General features: G+C 41.0%; 1 protein-coding gene across 1 annotated transcript; it reads right to left on the bottom strand.

The window, feature by feature from the left end:
- Nucleotides 1–7,325: 7,325 nt before the first annotated feature.
- On the bottom strand, nt 7,326–20,705 carry pen-2 (presenilin enhancer). The gene is made up of 3 exons (XM_067143780.2): nt 20,375–20,705; nt 20,184–20,288; nt 7,326–7,945 (listed from the first exon to the last, which is right to left on the bottom strand). The coding sequence occupies exons 1-3, from the start codon at nt 20,433–20,435 to the stop codon at nt 7,806–7,808; spliced, it is 306 nt and encodes a 101-aa protein (XP_066999881.1). The 5' UTR covers nt 20,436–20,705; the 3' UTR covers nt 7,326–7,805.

Here is a 20,705-nt window from a genome sequence, read left to right as displayed (position 1 = left end):
GGTTCAACGTCCACATTGATATCTCAGTGCACCATTACCGACTGGTAAAATGTGCCTGTGGCTCGCGTTGTCGCTATAAACTGAAGGTAATGAGCGGACATGCAGGATGCCCCGCAGACATTTGCGAGAACTGTACCGTCAAACAACTGAGTTTGAAAGAGGGCGCATTATTGGCATGAGAGAATGTGATGCATCCATCCAGGAAATTGCAACTTATGTGGGATGAAGTGTGTCGGCAGTGCAACGGGTGTGTACAGAAGGCCGTAGAACACGACAAGATGGGTCTGAAAATCAAATAATAGTATTAGATTAAAAATTCTACCTGTTCAATACATAAATTTAAGATATAGTTCTTAAGATATTACATATAGGGACATGTTTCACCCATGTTGAGGGCATCATCAGCCTAAAAATCTCAAACCTAAAAAAAAGATAGATCAGGATCCTGATTGTTTATATACTTAAGTAAGAGGTACAATTTGTATAGATTTTTGAGAATGTCTCGTTTTTTAAAATGTGGTAACAAGTGGATTAGTTAGAAGTTTAAAAATAATACATAAAATTGCTGCACTGAATTAAAATTTGGTAAAATATGGTGCCTTATTCTGGAGATGGCATAAGTAGCTTATAATAGCTTAATAAATTAGGAATAAAAAACACTCTTAGTGGTGGTAAGTTGTGCAAGTGCTTAGGAGCGAAGCTGGTAGATAAAATTTTGGTAAAATATGGTGCCTTATTCTGGAGATGGCAAAAGTAGCTTATAATAGCTTAATAAATTAGGAATAAAAGTCACTCTTAGTGGTAGTAAGTTGTTCAAGTGCTTAGGAGCGATGACAGGCATTCGTCGGAAAACGTAGCTATATTTATAATAAAATTAGCTGGTAGATGTGGTTGTAGCTTCTTGTATTAAAAGTCAAAAGGAAACTATATGAGATTGTGTAGAGCTTGAGGTGTTATGTCCCTTTGACAGTTGTGATGTTAATTTTGTGATGTGAGTTAAAGAAAATATGTAGTGTATAAATGAAATTCACACATCTGGTGCAACAGTGGAGCAGTGTAATACATCGTACACTATCAGGAGTGACAGTTCACGGTCTGGTTCGGACGAACGGATGAATTCAGGTTCTGTTTGTGTGAAAATGATGGCTGCATTTTGGTTCGCCGCAGACAGGGAGAGAGGCATCATATTGACTGCATTCACACAAGACATACAGCATCAACTCAAGGCCTTATGGTGTAGGGTGCTATTGGGTACAACCACAAATCACAATTGGTTCATGTCCAGGGCACTGTGACCAGTTTTACCTACGTGAATGACATCCTGCGACCCGTAGCCATACCCTTTCTGCACGACACCCCGGATGCCATATTTCAGCAGAACAATGCACGACCACATGTTGCTGCACGAACACTTGCCTTCTTGTTGGAACAAGATGTCCGACTGTTGTCCTGGCCCGCCTGTTCACCAGACTTGTTGCCAATCGAAAATGTGTGGGATATGGTGAAATGACGGGTGCGTCGCAGTGACCCAATGCCAACCACCAAAGATGAACTGTGGAACCTGGTGAATGCCGCATGGATGGCTATACCCCAGGACGCCATTCGCGCCTATATGCGTCGATGTCATCTCGCATGGAACAAGTTATCAGTGCCCATGGAGTACCCAGTGCCTACTAGGCAACAGGACACATGCTGAACCTAAGTGACTGAAATGATAATCGTTTCTGCAGAACATACTAATGAACATGTTCTGTGAATATGAACTTCCTATCTCTTAGTCTTTCAAGGTGTTCTGTTTTTTTATGAACATGAGTGTAATCTAACAACTAGGTATTTATCTCAAGTTTTTTGTACCTGATTTATGACTTCTAAGTCCAATATATTGTTGGAGCTGACAAACTCATTATTAACCTTACAATTGTTCCATGTTATTCTCAATTTTACGAAAGGAAAGAAATAAAATTTCCCAATTTCTTTATGCTAAAAGTTGCTCTAAGTAATCTTTTGTCCAGCCATTCAACCCAGGCAGTTCTTATCCCTCTGTGAACCACGGAAACTATGTAACAACGACGATTAACATCGGCACCCTGACCGTAAGAAGTCACAAGCTAGCCGATACCCTAAAAAAAATGGCATGTTGACATCGCTTGCCTTCAGGAGACCAAGTGGGCTGGTGCCAAGGCCCGTGATATTGAGGAAGGGTACAAGATATTTTATAATAGTCGCAAACAAAACCAAAATGGCGTAGCTATTGTCGTTCATGAGAAGCTTCATGATAGCGTTGTTGAAGTTAATCACATCAATGACCGACTGATCTCAATCAAGACAGACTCTGGGACTATCATGATATGAGTTGTTTCATGCTACAGTCCCCAACCTGGGTGCCTTGATGAGGAAAAGGATAAATTCTGGAACAGCCTTGATACACACCTACGATCCATTGACTTCAACGAACACTTGCTCATTGGAGGAGATCTAAATGGACATGTACTGTAACACATGACCTCATCATCGCAAACACGTATTTTAAAGAGAGACCATTGCACCTTATTACATGTAGCAGTGGTGAGTGAAACATGTATACTATTGGTTACTCTGTTGGTGTGAGCTCAAGAATGTGTCCGATGCCAAACTCAGATATCATTGCATTTCAGCACATACTTCTAGTTTTGGATCTTCGCCTCAATCTTAAGCGCAAACCATGACAGAAAACAACAGGACCATGTCGTATCAAATGATGGAAACTACCTAACCACAAGGAAGATCTAGCAGCTGCCCTTCTCAATGCACCGTATGCAGATACAGGTCAGCCAGCTAATATGATTCAAGAAGACCTCGCCGAACATATATGTGGTGCTGCATCTAATATCCTGGAAACAACAAAACCAGGTAAACCATACATAAATAAACCATGGCGGTGGAATGATGAGGTGCAGGCTGCATTAGAAGAGAAGACCCGTGTCTACAAAATTTTGCGACACACTGGCATTGATGGCGACCTCCGACAATATAGGAGATTTAAGATTGAGGCCAAAAAGGCTATAGCTAAGGCTGCATATTTTAAGGATCTGTATGAGTGTTTTGATACGCTAGATGGAGGAAAAGGTATTTACCGGCTGGCTCAATCACATCATGGCCTAAGCCAAGATATTGGGTATGTAATGTGTATCAAGGATGAAGCGAACAACATATTTCCAGTAACCGAATGTAATCCTGGAATGCTAGAACAGGCATTTTTCCAAGATCTGCAACGAAGAATTCCTGCATCCTCCAATACACAGTGCAATACCAATATGAGGACCTGTCCCTCTTATAATTTCTTTCACCGCCATTCCCCATTCAGGTTGGAGTCCACCAGGGATCGGCCCTGTCACTGCTTCTCTTTATTTTGTATATGGACACAGTCACCTCCGATATCCAGTCATCACCCCCACCCCCATGGTCACTCCTGTATGCTGACAATGCCCTACTGGCTGCTGAGGAGCGTCAACAGATCAGGTTAAGAAGTGGAACGAAAACTAAGAGTACATGGACTTCAACTGAATAGCAAGAAAACTCGGTACATGGAGTGCGGTCTGCAGACAAATGGAACCATTCAGATAGATAACCAAGATCTCAATAAAGTAAAACAGTTTAAATACATTGGTTCTTTGGTCAACCCTGAGCGTGACACTATTTCAGATTCCCATGCAAGAGTAAATGCGGCCTGGACGAAGTGGCGGCAAACTACTGGTGTTCTCTGCGATCGTCGAATACCGATTCACGTGAAGTCCAAGTTTACAGTCGCTCTGTATGGCTCTGAATGCTGGCCAGCAACAGTCAAGCACGAGCAAGCTCTTCATGTCATGGAGATGCGCATGCTTCGCTGGTCACTTGGACTGACCTGGCTAAATCATATCACCAACCTAGAAATCCGGAAAATCATCGGAGCTGCCGCAATCGTAGACAAGATGCGTGAAACCCAACTTCAGTGATATGGCCACATAATGCACAGAGAAGGTTCATTTATTGTACAGACGGTACTTCGCATCACACCACCTGGAATTAGGCCACGTGGTTGGCCCAAGGAACACTGGCTTGATCGCCTCCAAGAAGACATGCGCTATGGTCATCTTGTTTCAAATGATGCCCTTAATAGAACCAAGTAGAGAATGGCTTGAAAAACAGCAGACCCTGCTCCATTCTGGGACAAATGCTAAGAAGACGATGATGATGACCAATTGCAATTGACTTTCTGGCCAATAACAACCACCATGTCATTACTGTAAACTGAATTGCAGTCATACTTGAATCCCAATAAAGATTTTGCTTTCCACCGCATCAATTGTTTACTTTCGTTGTATCTCCTAACAGCTTTTTAATTGACTTCAGGATTTTTCTAAACATATTTCTCAACAGCCTCCCTATTAACATCAGGGTTTCTTTCAGTAATTTTTTATGGACTCCCTATGTTTTTTATCTTAATGCTAGTGGTGAATCTAGCACAGTGCTTATTTTCTCAGTTTTCATTGGATGATGGCACTATTGAACTGTTTTTCGAGTCAGAGGGAGAATGTAGGTCATCAACAGACACAACAGAAAGACACTTTGTTTTAGGAAGAGGATGATAATCAGTGAAATGAAATTCATTATCGATGTTGCCATTGGCAGAGCACTGGACAAAAGAATTTGCAGGGCTGATTACATTAAGTGATGTAAAGATACAGCTTGAGATAGTGGGTAGTTGTTGATGAGGGGAATATTGAGGTATGAGTGGTTCAAAATGCATTGACATCATGGGACCAGAACACTTAAAAACTAATACGTTCCTTCTCTCAACAGGCTCTTCAGCCTGTATTATCACATTCCATTCCTGATACACCACCATATGGTTAGAGTATATTTCACCAGCAGCCACAATTTTGCAGTGGGTGGCATATGAGGTGGGAAGTGACATGTAAGCCTGGTACTCAACCATGATTCTGACATGTTTCCACACGGTATCGTAGTAAATACTTGAAACTGTTGCCAGTTATCACAAATGTGCTGTACGACACCAACCTGCAAGCCAAGGCGCTAGCGAGTCAGTGCTGTACATTAAGATCTGAAAAAAAAAAAAAAAACAGGACCCGTATCCTTTTGTAGGTACAACACAGTGAGGCACCATTACGCCGTCAATAGCAGCGAGCTCTATGCCTAATAAATCCTATTACGGGTCTGCTTAGCTGCTGAACAGGACCTGTGCTACACTTTGCGTACTCTATCAGCCTTCCTCATATCTCTCCTTCGTAATTCCCACATAGTATTTGTCAATTTACTTTTTCTGATATGTTCAGGAAAACGTTTGCAGCGATTTTTTAGGCATAATGTCGTTGAGTGTGTAAAAAATTATCCAGTACTGAAAATTAAGACCTAAAATTACACATGCAGCGCAAAAGACCACGCTTCAATCTACACTATTACAGCCTATGCCACGCAGTGTGACATCACATCGTGAGCGTCAAGACCTATCTGAAAACAGTTGACTGCTTAACACTCATCCTCAATCGCGTCATGAAGCTGCAGCTCCCGAAAGTTCAACGGACCTCCTTCACTGTGACTTCCAGTATTTGCTTGAAGATGAAAAATAATTTTTGACATGCTCAACGACATTACATTTAAGGAATCGTTGCAAACGTTTTCATAAACATTACAGAAAAAGTAAACTGACACATAAAATGTGCGAATTACTAAGCAGAGCTATGAGGAAGGCTGATAGAGTACGCAAAGTGTAGCACCGGTCCCGTTCGCAAGCTAAGCACACCCGCTGGTGTGGGGAGAAGGGAAACGTGTGGCGGGAACCAGGAGTGGTGAGGGGAGGAGGTGCAGAGGTGTGGCACGAGGCAGGCTTAGCACTGGCCAGCAGGTTTTCTTCTCTGTTCGCGTGAAACTTGAAATTTCACAACATTTAGGCCCACTAGTTAACGCCCTAATGAATGTCGGCACCCAAAATTGATGCTGACATATTTTTCATGTGTGCCTCAATGTGTTTTCCAAGTTTCATCGCGATCGGAGACTTAAGCATTGCCGATGTTCCCTCAGTTTTATGGCCAGATGCCCTTTTTTTATGTGCAACCCTATGCAGAGGAATGTATTCCCTGTTGTGTTTTTCTGTGGTGCTTGGTAATGTGATGTGTATAAAGAGACATATATTGAGGCAAACTACGGGAATTAACCAGAAGCAGCAAAAATCTCTGACCTGGGCAAGACTCAAATGTCAGTCCCTCCTGACTGATGGCTGTGACGTTGACCATTCAGTCAAGGAGCCAGTTGCTAGTGTTGAATCTTTACAGTAAAATAATTTCAGTTAAATCTACATTCTTCCTTGCAATATTCCTGCACAATTGCAGGGCCGCATATTTGCAATGTCATTGCTGTTTATTGTGGTCAAATGTGTCTTCAAGGTATGACACAGGCTTTTTCCATGCCTTCCATAACCTTCAGTGTTTCCTGGGTGTTTCACGTGGCTGTTTCCCAACAGGGTACAATCTCAAAGGTGCGTTAGCGATTGAATCCATGGCACTTCATACATACAAACGGAGCCACACCCAATCAGAGATGGACAGATGATCCCATCGTGTCAACCAAGGGCTTCAATGCAGCATCCACATCTCCATCACATACCTTCTTCCTTTCACCAATAATTTAAAAAGAGCTCATACTGTAATAAAAAATAATTAAAAAACAACAACATAATTTGACTATATTATCTGCATATATTTTTTTAACAGATTGGTGTGGCTGCGCATCTTAATGCGCTATTTTTTAATGATTGGATTTACATCGCACCGACACAGACAGGTCTTATGGCGACGATGGGACAGGAAAGGGTTAGGAGTAGGAAGCGGCCGTGGCCTTAATTATGATACATCCCCAGCATTTGCCTGGTGTGAAAATGGGAAACCATAGAAAACCATCTTCAGTGCTGCTGACAGTGGGGTTCGAACCCTCTATCCCCGAATGCAAGCTCACATGTTAACGCGCTATGACTATGAAGCCAAGCTCTGCATTTGGGGGAAGTATGGGTTTGAATCTCACTGTCAGCTGTCCTGAGAATGACAATCTGTTAGTTTCCCATTTTTACTTCCAGGCAAATGTTATGACAGTTCCAACTTATACACCACATCTGATTCCTTCCACCTCCTTACCCAATTTCATTCACACTCATTCATTTCATCTTCAATAACTCCTCAACTGAAGTTGGCATCAGGAAGGGCATCCAGCCATTAAAAAAAATGCCTATAAATTCATCTCACCTCATCCCCAACTCCGTACCAAGAAATGGGACTAAGGGGTATACAAACAAACAAACAAACAAACATTTTTAATCAATTAGTTTCAGTTAATTTACTACCACTAGTTCAACAATGGATAAAGTATTCCAAACATTCTCAGTTGTGTTATATTCTATTTTGCTTTTGAAATAGCTGTTTTTTACAAACCATTTCAAACAAATCCATACTATTGTCACTATCCTGTTTTGAATTATAATTATACAAAATGCAACTGCATATTACACAATAACATACTAAACGAACAATATTACAAAATTCTACTGTACAGTATAAAATTGTTTTATGATATTTGAGTCTCTTCATAGCAATAATATCTAGTAAATCTCACTGTTCAAAGGAAATGTTATCTGAAACTTCGTATTGATATTTTGTGTCACATCACATATGTCTGTTATGGAGGCAATTAAGATATCCCTCATGCTACACTATTCTGATGCACTGATTCTTCTCTTAAGTTCCACAACGTTTCTTTTATACCAAAATCAATTCGTTTCAAGGCATTCCAGCTGGAATAATAAAGGAAATAAGATCTGCTGACTCCCCCCATTCAGCCCTGTGTGTCTGAAATATAATAACCCAAGTTGTAATGGCTATAGCCCAAATCAGAGCACCTATTGCAGAAAGTATCACATCTGAAAAGAGAAAATATTTGCAATGAGTCAGAAAGTTACAATAGTAAATGTATCATAAGAATTTACAAGATAACCGCATTTTACTAGACTTGAAACATTAAAGCTTGCTTGGAGTTTTACATTAATGCAATGTGCTAATGTTTTACAGTACAATAGCATAAAACATTCACATGTATTGTATTGGCTTTTAAAGAACAATGGTGTAACAACAGTAGCTCGATCATCAAATACAAGCAAGTTTTCTGCAACATTTAATTTTGTGATCATATGCTACTAAAATCCAGTCTGATGAAGAAATCAAATTACAAGAGCATAATGTCTCCTTCAAAATTTTCACATCCATTAGCAGAGAATCACATATGAGGATTACATTGGTGAGCAATAAGAAACATGTTACAACTGTAAAAGTCAACAATCACATTCATCACATAGTTCTGCGACCATTAAGAATGTTTGCCCATTGTTGTGGATATGCAGTGTAGTCAGTTTTTATTAAGCTGTTGTAAACACATCTCATACATAGTACTGTACAGTAAGTTACTGTATACTACTAAATTTCAACAAGTTATTCTGTCATTGAGTAAGTTTACAGTAATGGATAATCTAAAAAAAGTTACATCTGTGGCTAATATCTATCCAGAGTACAGAATCATACAACCTGTATCCGACATTAAAAAAGAAAAAAAAAAAAAGAAAAAAAAGTAAACTCTTAACATACAGTATACTAAAATGTCATGTGGAAAGAGAAAAACATTAACTCAAGTGAAGTGAATGAGAACTTGATGTTTTTGAGGTGTACAAACCTGGAAGGGGTAACGGTGATGCATAATTATTTTATATGATAATCAGCTATGTCAGGAACGTTAATATAGCGGGCGGTCTCAATTTATGAAATGTTAACTGGGAAGGTAATGCAAAAGACAGAAAGCATGATCAGTAGGCCTAAATGGTAAATACATTAATCCGAGGTCAGCTGAATAAGAAAGTGTATAACCAAGTAGAGGTGAAAAAATTGTAGATGTAGTGCAGATAAAACCACATGCTTGGTAAAAATTCTGTGAAGCAGGATGCCACCCTACTTGCACAAAGTCCTCTCTAACAGGATATGGTCCACGATGGATTGTATAGTCCTAGCCGCCTGAGTACGAGGAGAGCCATGACTCAGAATGTGTTGGAGATGCTCATTCTTATTCCATAGCAACTGGTATCCCAACTCTCAGGACCACTTACTAGCCCACTCAAGCGGTGCCCGTGGTTTCATGAAGTAGGATGCGACTACAGTAACCAACTCTAAAGCGGATAATTGCAGGCCAGTCAGGTTGATATGTGATGCTTGTAAGCTCTGGAGAAGCGTTGTTTCTAATTACTGTATATTAGACAAGTTTGCAAAATTACTAACTGGTTTGTAGAACGTGAAATAAGGTAAAATGGGTCCACCTATCCAATACGTAAATATTAATGTCAAATATAACTATATTTCATAAAAATCAGTTATATTCTCATTTGGACATTAATTCATGGTACTAGTTTCAACTTTGCTTGGGTCATCTTCAGCCATTACATAGTCAAATTGACACATTAAAACCGTTGCCTACCCTATAATACAAGGCCTTGAAATGCACTCGTTAAAACGGGCTCCTTCCTAGTTCACCATTCAGCCGCTAGGATCGCGGTCTTGCCCCCTTGTATTCGCATGGCCGTATATGTCAATAAGTAAAGTATATCCAAAATAAAAAGAACTGAATGTTTTTGCGAGTATTGACAATACTTTATTTATTGAGCAGTGCTGCATTGGCTTGGATATGTCATTGAAGTTTCAAAACTTTCCTTCTGAGGTGCTTCTTATCAAGTTTCAAAACTTTCTCTCTTCTACTTCAGTGGCTCAAAGCAATGTTGTCTAACAGAGGTCTCAGAAATTTTCATAGTAGAAAAAGAGGTGGTTTGTTGCCTTTACACTTTCCACACTTAATTTCACTGTTGAACATGTCTTTCGAAAAAATAAACATACACCTTTCAGCAACTCTCTTCGGGACAAGTACTGCGTAGCGGAAGTGACAAATTCCGTCGTTCACTGCAGAAGTGCCACAGACGATGATTTTCGGTATCTGAGGGCTCCTCAAGCCGGCCCCGTGGTGTAGGGGTAGCATGCTTGCCTCTTACCCGGAGGCCCCGGGTTCGATTCCCGGCCAGGTCAGGGATTTTTACCTGGACCTGAGGGCTGGTACCTGGACCTGAGGGCTGGTTCGAGGTCCACTCAGCCTACGTGATTAGAATTGAGGAGCTATCTGACGGTGAGATAGCGGCCCCGGTCTAGAAAGCCAAGAATAACGGCCGAGAGGATTCGTTGTGCTGACCACACAATACCTCGTAATCTGCAGGCCTTCGGGCTGAGCAGCGGTCGCTTGGTAGGCCAAGGCCCTTCAAGGGCTGTAGTGCCATGGGGTTTGGTTTTTTTTTTTTTTTAGGGCTCCTCAATCTTGAAAACAAATAAGACACAATGTCGGACTTTGAATAGCTGGAGAACAGATATGTTCTAAACAGCCTTTACAGTCCGTTTTTTCTTTTGCCACACGAACCATAATGTCATTGTATTCCGCTTGGCGTCTTAGGTAGCTGAAGAAGAGGTCGATGTCATAGTTCGTTAGGTTCCTCGTCAATGCATAATGCAAATGTATACTTATGAGGTATTTTACGCAGGCCACAGTGGACTGGGTAGTCAAGATCTATGCCTGATACATTTCTCTCATGATTCTTTTTTACTTTCTCTGAATGCATTTTAAGTTTCTTAATATATGACAGGAAATCATTAATTAACCAACTGAGGAGTTCATCTTCAGTACTAAAAGATGCTTTTTTTTTTTTTGCTAGTGACTTTACATCGCACCGACACAGATAGGTATTATGGCGACGATGGGATAGGAAAGGCCTAGGACTTGGAAGGAAGCGGCCGTGGCCTTAATTAAGGTACAGCCCCAGCATTTGCCTGGTGTCAAAATGGGAAACGCATCCGGGAGGTAGTAGGTTCGAATCCCACTATCGGCAGACCTGAAAGTGGTTTTCCGTGGTTACCCATTTTCACACCAGGCAAATGCTGGGGCTGTACCTTAATTAAGGCCACGGCCGCTTCCTTCCAACTCCTAGGCCTTTGCTATCCCATCGTCGCCATAAGACCTATCTGTGTCGGTGCGACGTAAAGCCCCTAGCAAAAAAAAAAAAAAAAAAAAAAAAGAATGGGGAAACCACGGAAAACCATCTTCAGGGCTGCAGACAGTGGGTTTCGAACCCACTATCTCCCGGATGCAAGCTCACAGCCGCGCGCCCCTAACCGTACGACCAACTCGCCCGGTTAAAAGATGCTTGTTTGTTCTCGTTCCTGAATATGTCCCATGTGAGGTGTTGCAGACGTTATGCGCATTGAACAATTTAATAAAATGCTCCATAAAACAAATGGCTTATTTTAAACTGTATTTTATGCTCTCGGGACAAAACCACCTCCATACTTTTCAAACCAGAGATTGTTTCAGGGGAAAATACAATATTTTTAGCTCTTGCTACATTCATTTTCGTGAAATTTGTTGGACAAATTATTTTCCTCGTTGGTTTCCTAATTTAAGATTTCTGAGTTTGAAGATGCCTCTCAAATGATTGCCGGTCACGGTAGCATAGTTTAAAAAAAGTCCAGTGACAAATTTCGGGATTGCCCGATTCTTATGACATAACTCGGATCAAAACTTTGGAACAGAGGCCTACTTCGATCAGCTTGAAGCCGTATCTCATGCGTAATACTTCCTCTGTATAATGTTTCGAACATTGAACATTCACTGGAAACTTGTGAAACGAAATTCCACTACCTTTAATTTCTCGTGAATAAACCATGACTGGAACTGCGAATGCTTAACATCAGACAAATACATAATACATTCACAACCAACTCAGTTAATGAACACGTTTAAAGGCGCGAGCCTGGTAGTCAGGGGGCAGGAAAGCAATCCTAGCGGCCCGGGATTGAACTTCAGTGTAACCACTTCCATAGCATTTTACGAGCTCTATTTCCAGGCCTTGTATTATAATGTAGGCAACAATTAAAACACAGAAAACAAAAAAAATAAAACAGTTTAAAAATGAGTCTGAGGTTAAACATATCTTTAAGATTTAATATGATATAGAGTGGGACTTTCAGACAAAAAAAAAAAGTTGAGCAAGGTTGTGGCAGTGGAATTTGCCTGCTGAGGGTTGCGAATTCCAGTGTTTCAGAAAGAGCACATGATTTTTCATTATACACAGTTCAAAAACATTAGGGAAACATGTTTTGTAACAGCTGGTATGTGAACGTTAATTTGGTAGATGGGGTTCCAATGGATGTACAGCATACCTTGAGACCTTAGCTACTCAGGGTATGTCAAATCAAAGTTATACTCCATCTGTAGGTGCGGTTATGCATTAAACTGTCAGGTGACCCCTCAAAACAAAGTGAATAGCAGTGCATTTGTGTGTCATGAGGTACACAGACTACTGCGGTCATTTGAGCACGTTGTACGTAAACCAGTACATCCCACGAGACATCTTAACGAGGTTCAAGTCGCAAGGGCCGTCGCTTTGATCCAGGAAGGATGGACTTTTCGTTGTGCTGCTGTGGATCTCAATGTCTCACTGTCAGTTATTCAACCCTTGTGGAATCACTACAATGAGACAGGCCAGTTCGGAGGGTTGGACAAGGTCATGGATGCATGACAACCCCACAGGATGACATATCTGACCATCTGTGTGTTACGGCGTTGTTCAGCAACTGCCAGAGAACTGCAACAAGACCACAGGAGGGTCACTGGAGTCACAGTGTCTGACCAGACAGTAAGGAACAGGTTAAGAGAAGTGTCCTTACAAACCAGACGTCCTGTTTGAATGCCCCGTTCAACACAGCAACATCGCGCAGCTTGCCTTCTGTTTGCCCGTACCCACGTCAACTGGCAACTTCGCCGATGGAGACTTGTTATTATTTATAAGTTTCATATTCCGTATTGATTGGATTCATTGTAACAGACAAGAAAAATGTTCCACCGATCAATACATTTATTGTGAATGAATTATTGCACTAGTACCGGTTTCGGCCTATCTTGGCCATCATCAGCTAGCACACAAATTTACAGTCATTAGACAAAATTACAAAGATGTTACGTAAGAGCATCCGGATGTCTAATGAAAAATGGAAGTAAAATATATTGCAGTATGTTGCGTTAAAATATCTCCGATTAAAAGTGGTGATGGTTAGAATAAACTAAAACCTATTGATTGGGCATGGACATGAGTACATAAACATTACGATGGAAACTTGTGTTGTTCACAGACAAGTCCACATTTCCCCTGACACAGTGTGATGGTCGTCAATGTGTATGGAGACGCCGTGGTCAGCAGTACATGCCAAATGTTGTCCAGGAAGGTGACCGATTCGGACAAGGTTCTGTGATTGTGTGGGGTGGCATCAGTACTGATGGCTGTACGGATCTTGTCGTCGTCCGTGGTAATCTTACCACTGCTGAGTACATCGAGCAGATACTGCTACAGCATGTGTTGGTTGCTGCATACAGTGTTGGCCCAGAATTCGTACTCAAGCACAACAATGCCGTAGCGTGCATCACCAGAGCTGTCTTGTGAGAACTGGACATTCAAGAGATGGAATGGCCAGCAATGAATCCTGACCTTAATCCCATCGAGCATGTGTGGGATAGGCTTGACAGATGTGTTCGTGGGCGTCCTGTTCCACCACAGACTCTCCAAGACCTCGAAAAGGCTCTCATTGAAGAATGCGACCCGATACCACAACATGACCTCCATTGACACATGGAGCATGCCATGGAGGTGCCAAGCTGTGATATATGCTCGTGGAGGACATACACCATACTGAAGCTCTCCAACTGTGATTTAAAAAAACCACGCTGGAGGACTGTTATCACTTTGTTTTCGCCCCTATTTGGACATTTCCGTTTGTGCTCTGAAAATGAACACGAATCCATCGATGTTCTTTTGTATCTTCAATGGTAAAGAATAAAGGTTTAGTTGGTAATATACCCGGGTGTGAGGTATTGTTTTGTGGAGCATGGCATACATTCTAAAACATGTTCCCCAAATTTTTTAAAAACTCTGGTATATATATATATGGAGCATGCTACTGTACATCGTCAGAAATATATATATTGCAATCAGAGATGATATGCTTTTGTATATATATTAATGACTTTATCACTGGATATGCTATTGGCTTCACGTCGCACCAACACAGATAGGTCTTATGGCGACGATGGGATAGGAAAGGCTAGGAGTTGGAAGGAAGCAGCCGTGGCCTTAATTACGGTATAGCCTGGTGTGAAAACGGGAAACCACAGAAAACCATCTTCAGGGCTGCCGGCAGTGGGATTTGAACCCACTATCTCCCGGATGCAAGCTCACAGCCGTGCGCGCCTAACTACACAGCCAACTCGCCCGGTGAGACTGGATATGAAGACGGTAATTGTAGTTGTAAGATTCATCATCAAACTCGTTTCTCTGGTGTGGTGTACAAGCGCTGGCCATCTCTTCCTATCTGCATACATCTTCCCGTATGAGACCTCTCCCCTCCACATCTCCTTTCACTTTGTCCATCCACTGCTTCCTTGGTCTTCCCCTTGGACAGTAAGGTCGAAGTATTTTCTGGCAGGTCTCTCGCTCTTGATTCTTATAATACCACTGAAGTCTAAGCTTCTTTATTACACTGATAATAGGGACCTCAATGCCAACTACATTCCTGATTTTGTCCTTTCGAGTAGTTTGATTTATGGTTCTAATGAATCTAATTTCTGTTGCCTGAATTCTGCTGTAGTCATTGTTTAGCAGAGTACATGCCTCTAAACCATATGTAAGAACTGATACTAAGTAGGTGTGGTACATGGTTGTTTTTACTTTTTGTGGTATTTAGTTGTCCCAGAGTAGATTTCTGATTGTAAAAGTCTGATGCTTTCTGTGTCCTGCTGGGTATTTCCTGCTTGACAGTGTTCTCTCTGGAGATGGTGCTTCCAAGATACTTGAAATGAGAAATTGATTCTAATTTTTCCTTCCAAAAAGACATCTGAGTTTGTTCTTTTCCTGTTGATTGTCATTTCTATAGTCTTTGTTTTACTTACCTTCATTTCAAATTTATTGAACATATTGTTCCACTCAGTCAGTTTTATCTGTACTTCAGCTTCTGTTTTGACCCATAACAGCACATCATCAGCAAATACCAAGACATTTGATCTGTTGTCCATTTTCTTGATAGACTATGACTTTGTCCATTACTTTTATGAAAAACAAAACAGTGTATGGCTTTTAGTGCCGGGAGTGTCCGAAGACATGTTCAGCTCGCCAGGTGCAAGTCTTTTGATGTGACACCCGTAGGCGACCTGTGCATCGTGATGAGGATGAAATGATGATGAAGAAATTAACCAATGATGGTTAAAATTGCCGACCCTGACAGGAATCGAACCCGGAACTCCTGTGACCAATGACCAGCACGCTAACCATTTAGCCATGGAACACTTATGAACAAAAGTGGTGATAGGGCACTTCCCTGGAGGACACATCTCATTGTCTCAAACCATTTTGATCATCCATTGCATATCTAAACATAGCTGTAGCAATTCTGGTATAGCATCCTTACTTTGTCAGTCAGGTACTTTGGCACCTTACGGTCTTCCAGACATTCCCAGATCTTGTTCCGAGGGACAGTGTCATAGGCCTTTTCAATGTCCCAAAATGTAATCGCAGGGTTCTTTCCATGTTCCCAGTACTTTTCAGTAAGCATTCTTTGGGTAAAAATGGCGATCCATAGTACTTCCATCTTTCTTCAATCTGTGTTTTTCTTCCTCAAGCAAAGGTTCCATTAATCTTCCTAAGTTTCATTTTGATAATCGTTTCCAACAGCTTCAGGATGTATGACGTTATGCCCCTATAGTTTCCACACTTCCATTTATAAACCATTTTGAACAGTAGGATGATGATTCCTTTTCTCCAATCTTCTGGGATTTTGTTTCCTTTCCCAATCACCGAGAGCACTCTATATAGCCAATATAAGCCTGGTATTCCAGCTGCTAATATCATATCTGAGGTGAGATCATCAAAACCTGAGGACTTTTCATTTTGCATGCCTTTAGTACAGTTTCGATTTCAATCCATGTTAATGAGAGTATGGCATCATCTACTCTACAGTTGGTGGGGTGCTTGTCTCCATCTCCATTTAACCTAACAAATAATAATATTAATAATAGCTTTACAACCCACTAACTACTTTTACAGATTTCTGGAGACGCCGAGGTGCCGGAATTTGGTCCTGCATTTCTTTTACGTGCCAGTAAATCTACCGACAGGAGGCCGACATATTTCAGTACCTTCAAATACCACCGGACTGAGCCAGGATCAAACCTGCCAAGTTGGGGTCATAAGGCCAGCGCCTCAACCGTTTGAGCCACTCGGCCCAGCTCTCTCCATTTAACAATATGCTGAAGTACCTCTTCATTTAATCTCTAATCCCATCCTCTATTCTTACCAAACTCGCATAATTTGTTTCTCTTTTCTCCTATTGGTTTTACGTCGCACTGACAGAGATAGATCTTATGGCGACAATGGGAAAGGAAAGGGCTAGGAGTGGGAAGGACGCAGCTGTGGCCTTAATTAAGGTGCGAAAATGGGAAACAACGGAAAACCATATTCAGGACTGCCGACAGTGGGGTTCGAACCCACTATCTCCCGGATGCAAGCTCACAGCCGTGCGCGCCTAACTACACAGCCAACTCGCCCGGTGAGACTGGATATGAAGACGGTAATTGTAGTTGTAAGATTCATCATCAAACTCGTTTCTCTGGTGTGGTGTACAAGCGCTGGCCATCTCTTCCTATCTGCATACATCTTCCCGTATGAGACCTCTCCCCTCCACATCTCCTTTCACTTTGTCCATCCACTGCTTCCTTGGTCTTCCCCTTGGACAGTAAGGTCGAAGTATTTTCTGGCAGGTCTCTCGCTCTTGATTCTTATAATACCACTGAAGTCTAAGCTTCTTTATTACACTGATAATAGGGACCTCAATGCCAACTACATTCCTGATTTTGTCCTTTCGAGTAGTTTGATTTATGGTTCTAATGAATCTAATTTCTGTTGCCTGAATTCTGCTGTAGTCATTGTTTAGCAGAGTACATGCCTCTAAACCATATGTAAGAACTGATACTAAGTAGGTGTGGTACATGGTTGTTTTTACTTTTTGTGGTATTTAGTTGTCCCAGAGTAGATTTCTGATTGTAAAAGTCTGATGCTTTCTGTGTCCTGCTGGGTATTTCCTGCTTGACAGTGTTCTCTCTGGAGATGGTGCTTCCAAGATACTTGAAATGAGAAATTGATTCTAATTTTTCCTTCCAAAAAGACATCTGAGTTTGTTCTTTTCCTGTTGATTGTCATTTCTATAGTCTTTGTTTTACTTACCTTCATTTCAAATTTATTGAACATATTGTTCCACTCAGTCAGTTTTATCTGTACTTCAGCTTCTGTTTTGACCCATAACAGCACATCATCAGCAAATACCAAGACATTTGATCTGTTGTCCATTTTCTTGATAGACTATGACTTTGTCCATTACTTTTATGAAAAACAAAACAGTGTATGGCTTTTAGTGCCGGGAGTGTCCGAAGACATGTTCAGCTCGCCAGGTGCAAGTCTTTTGATGTGACACCCGTAGGCGACCTGTGCATCGTGATGAGGATGAAATGATGATGAAGAAATTAACCAATGATGGTTAAAATTGCCGACCCTGACAGGAATCGAACCCGGAACTCCTGTGACCAATGACCAGCACGCTAACCATTTAGCCATGGAACACTTATGAACAAAAGTGGTGATAGGGCACTTCCCTGGAGGACACATCTCATTGTCTCAAACCATTTTGATCATCCATTGCATATCTAAACATAGCTGTAGCAATTCTGGTATAGCATCCTTACTTTGTCAGTCAGGTACTTTGGCACCTTACGGTCTTCCAGACATTCCCAGATCTTGTTCCGAGGGACAGTGTCATAGGCCTTTTCAATGTCCCAAAATGTAATCGCAGGGTTCTTTCCATGTTCCCAGTACTTTTCAGTAAGCATTCTTTGGGTAAAAATGGCGATCCATAGTACTTCCATCTTTCTTCAATCTGTGTTTTTCTTCCTCAAGCAAAGGTTCCATTAATCTTCCTAAGTTTCATTTTGATAATCGTTTCCAACAGCTTCAGGATGTATGACGTTATGCCCCTATAGTTTCCACACTTCCATTTATAAACCATTTTGAACAGTAGGATGATGATTCCTTTTCTCCAATCTTCTGGGATTTTGTTTCCTTTCCCAATCACCGAGAGCACTCTATATAGCCAATATAAGCCTGGTATTCCAGCTGCTAATATCATATCTGAGGTGAGATCATCAAAACCTGAGGACTTTTCATTTTGCATGCCTTTAGTACAGTTTCGATTTCAATCCATGTTAATGAGAGTATGGCATCATCTACTCTACAGTTGGTGGGGTGCTTGTCTCCATCTCCATTTAACCTAACAAATAATAATATTAATAATAGCTTTACAACCCACTAACTACTTTTACAGATTTCTGGAGACGCCGAGGTGCCGGAATTTGGTCCTGCATTTCTTTTACGTGCCAGTAAATCTACCGACAGGAGGCCGACATATTTCAGTACCTTCAAATACCACCGGACTGAGCCAGGATCAAACCTGCCAAGTTGGGGTCATAAGGCCAGCGCCTCAACCGTTTGAGCCACTCGGCCCAGCTCTCTCCATTTAACAATATGCTGAAGTACCTCTTCATTTAATCTCTAATCCCATCCTCTATTCTTACCAAACTCGCATAATTTGTTTCTCTTTTCTCCTATTGGTTTTACGTCGCACTGACAGAGATAGATCTTATGGCGACAATGGGAAAGGAAAGGGCTAGGAGTGGGAAGGACGCAGCTGTGGCCTTAATTAAGGTGCGAAAATGGGAAACAACGGAAAACCATATTCAGGACTGCCGACAGTGGGGTTCGAACCCACTATCTCCCAGATGCAAGCTCACAGCTGCGCGCCCCTAAAAACAAGGCCAACTCGTCCGGCATCATTTGTTCCCAGTGCAAGGATGTTTCAATATTCATTTCTTTTACTTTTTAGTACTTTATATAGTAGCTTCCTAATTTTGATGTATGGATCAGAAATGTGCGTGAAGAAGGAGAGGGACAAAAGTAGAATACAAGCAGTGGAAATGAAGTTTCAAAGATGTCGAATAGGTTTAACGAGAATGGACAAAGAAAGAAATGTGACAGTTTGAGAAATAGTAAATGAGGTACTGCTAGAGGAAAAGAGAGAAAAATCAAGGTCATATTGGTATGGACACATTAAGGAATGCGAGAAGAGAGGATACCAAGAAATATGTTAGATCGTCACCATAAGACCTATCTGTGTCGGTGCAACGTAAAGCCCCTAGCAAAAAAAAAAAAAAATGTTAGAAATGGAGTTAAAGGGAAGAAGACTCGGATGAAGACCAAGGGACAGATGGCTGAAAGTTGTAAAGAAGAGCATCGGGTCTAGAGGGAACTGGATGACAATGACAGAAGAGAAGTGGTGGATGGATAGAAAATGGAAAGGCTTATGTTCCAAGCAGACCCAGCCTGTAGTTGGAAACTGCTCCAGATGATGTAACCTAGTAATGGATGCTTCAAGAGATACACCTGGATTGATGTTCTGAATGACCCACTTGTTTATCTTCTTGGCTGTTAACCCAAACACACTATAAAATAATGAATTTCATTTTCTATCAAAATTCTTATAAACCCTCCTAATAGTTTTGCCAAATAGCCTACCAAGTGTGTGTAATTAACTCCCACTTCTTTTATTAATTTGTAAAGTTCTAACTAATCATGGTTTGTCAAACAGCTTTAGCTCAATTAGAACTGATATTTCAACCAATAACTATGTTTAAGATAGATTGTCAAACCTAAGAATACTACCTTTCAAATTCTACTGCACAAAGTAGCCTAAATGGTGAGATAAACAGAGAAAAGAACTGAAACATCTGTCATATGGGGAAATAGCTAGAACAAGTATCATTCCAAACCATACTATTGGTGCTAATCTGTACTTCCCGACTGTCTGTACTTGCTGACAAATTTATCTGTAAACAATATGCACAGTAACATTTTTCAGACATAAATAAACAAATCTTACATAATTTTATTTTCCCTTGTTCTTCATAATGGGGTCTTCTAAATGCCTCTGGGAAAAACCAAACTGCATTCACACACCACAAAAACGGAAGAAATGCAAATCCAGCTGAAACACGGAAAAACAGCAATTTTAAAGAATACAAAAATGTCAACACTTGACAATTAATCACCTTAACAGGAAAAGAAACTTACCAAGACAGTACCATCTACACAGGTAAAGCTTCCTGTCATTCTTCATTTTCGATAGATCCATGATTGAGTTGATAAAAAAGGTTACGGTAATAAACGACGAGTTTACTGTCACTTCCAAAACAATTCTTCACCACGTATCATCTAGAAATAACTTCGTAAATCAGAAGTGAAAAACTGTAAATATCAGGTATAAAACTGCTTGAACCTATAAGTTTACTGTCAACACTAAATTGCATACTATCACTAACAAAACTGTCAATCTCCACCAAACACCAGCAAGGTCACCAATGTGAACACATGATACACAACACCCAGCTGGTCGGAACCAAGA

The sequence above is a fragment of the Anabrus simplex genome, chromosome 1, assembly GCF_040414725.1.
Source record: "Anabrus simplex isolate iqAnaSimp1 chromosome 1, ASM4041472v1, whole genome shotgun sequence".
Lineage (NCBI taxonomy): Eukaryota > Metazoa > Arthropoda > Insecta > Orthoptera > Tettigoniidae > Anabrus > Anabrus simplex.
The sequence above is the reverse complement of the archived record's forward strand: the minus strand, read 5'-3'. Positions and strand labels throughout refer to the sequence as shown.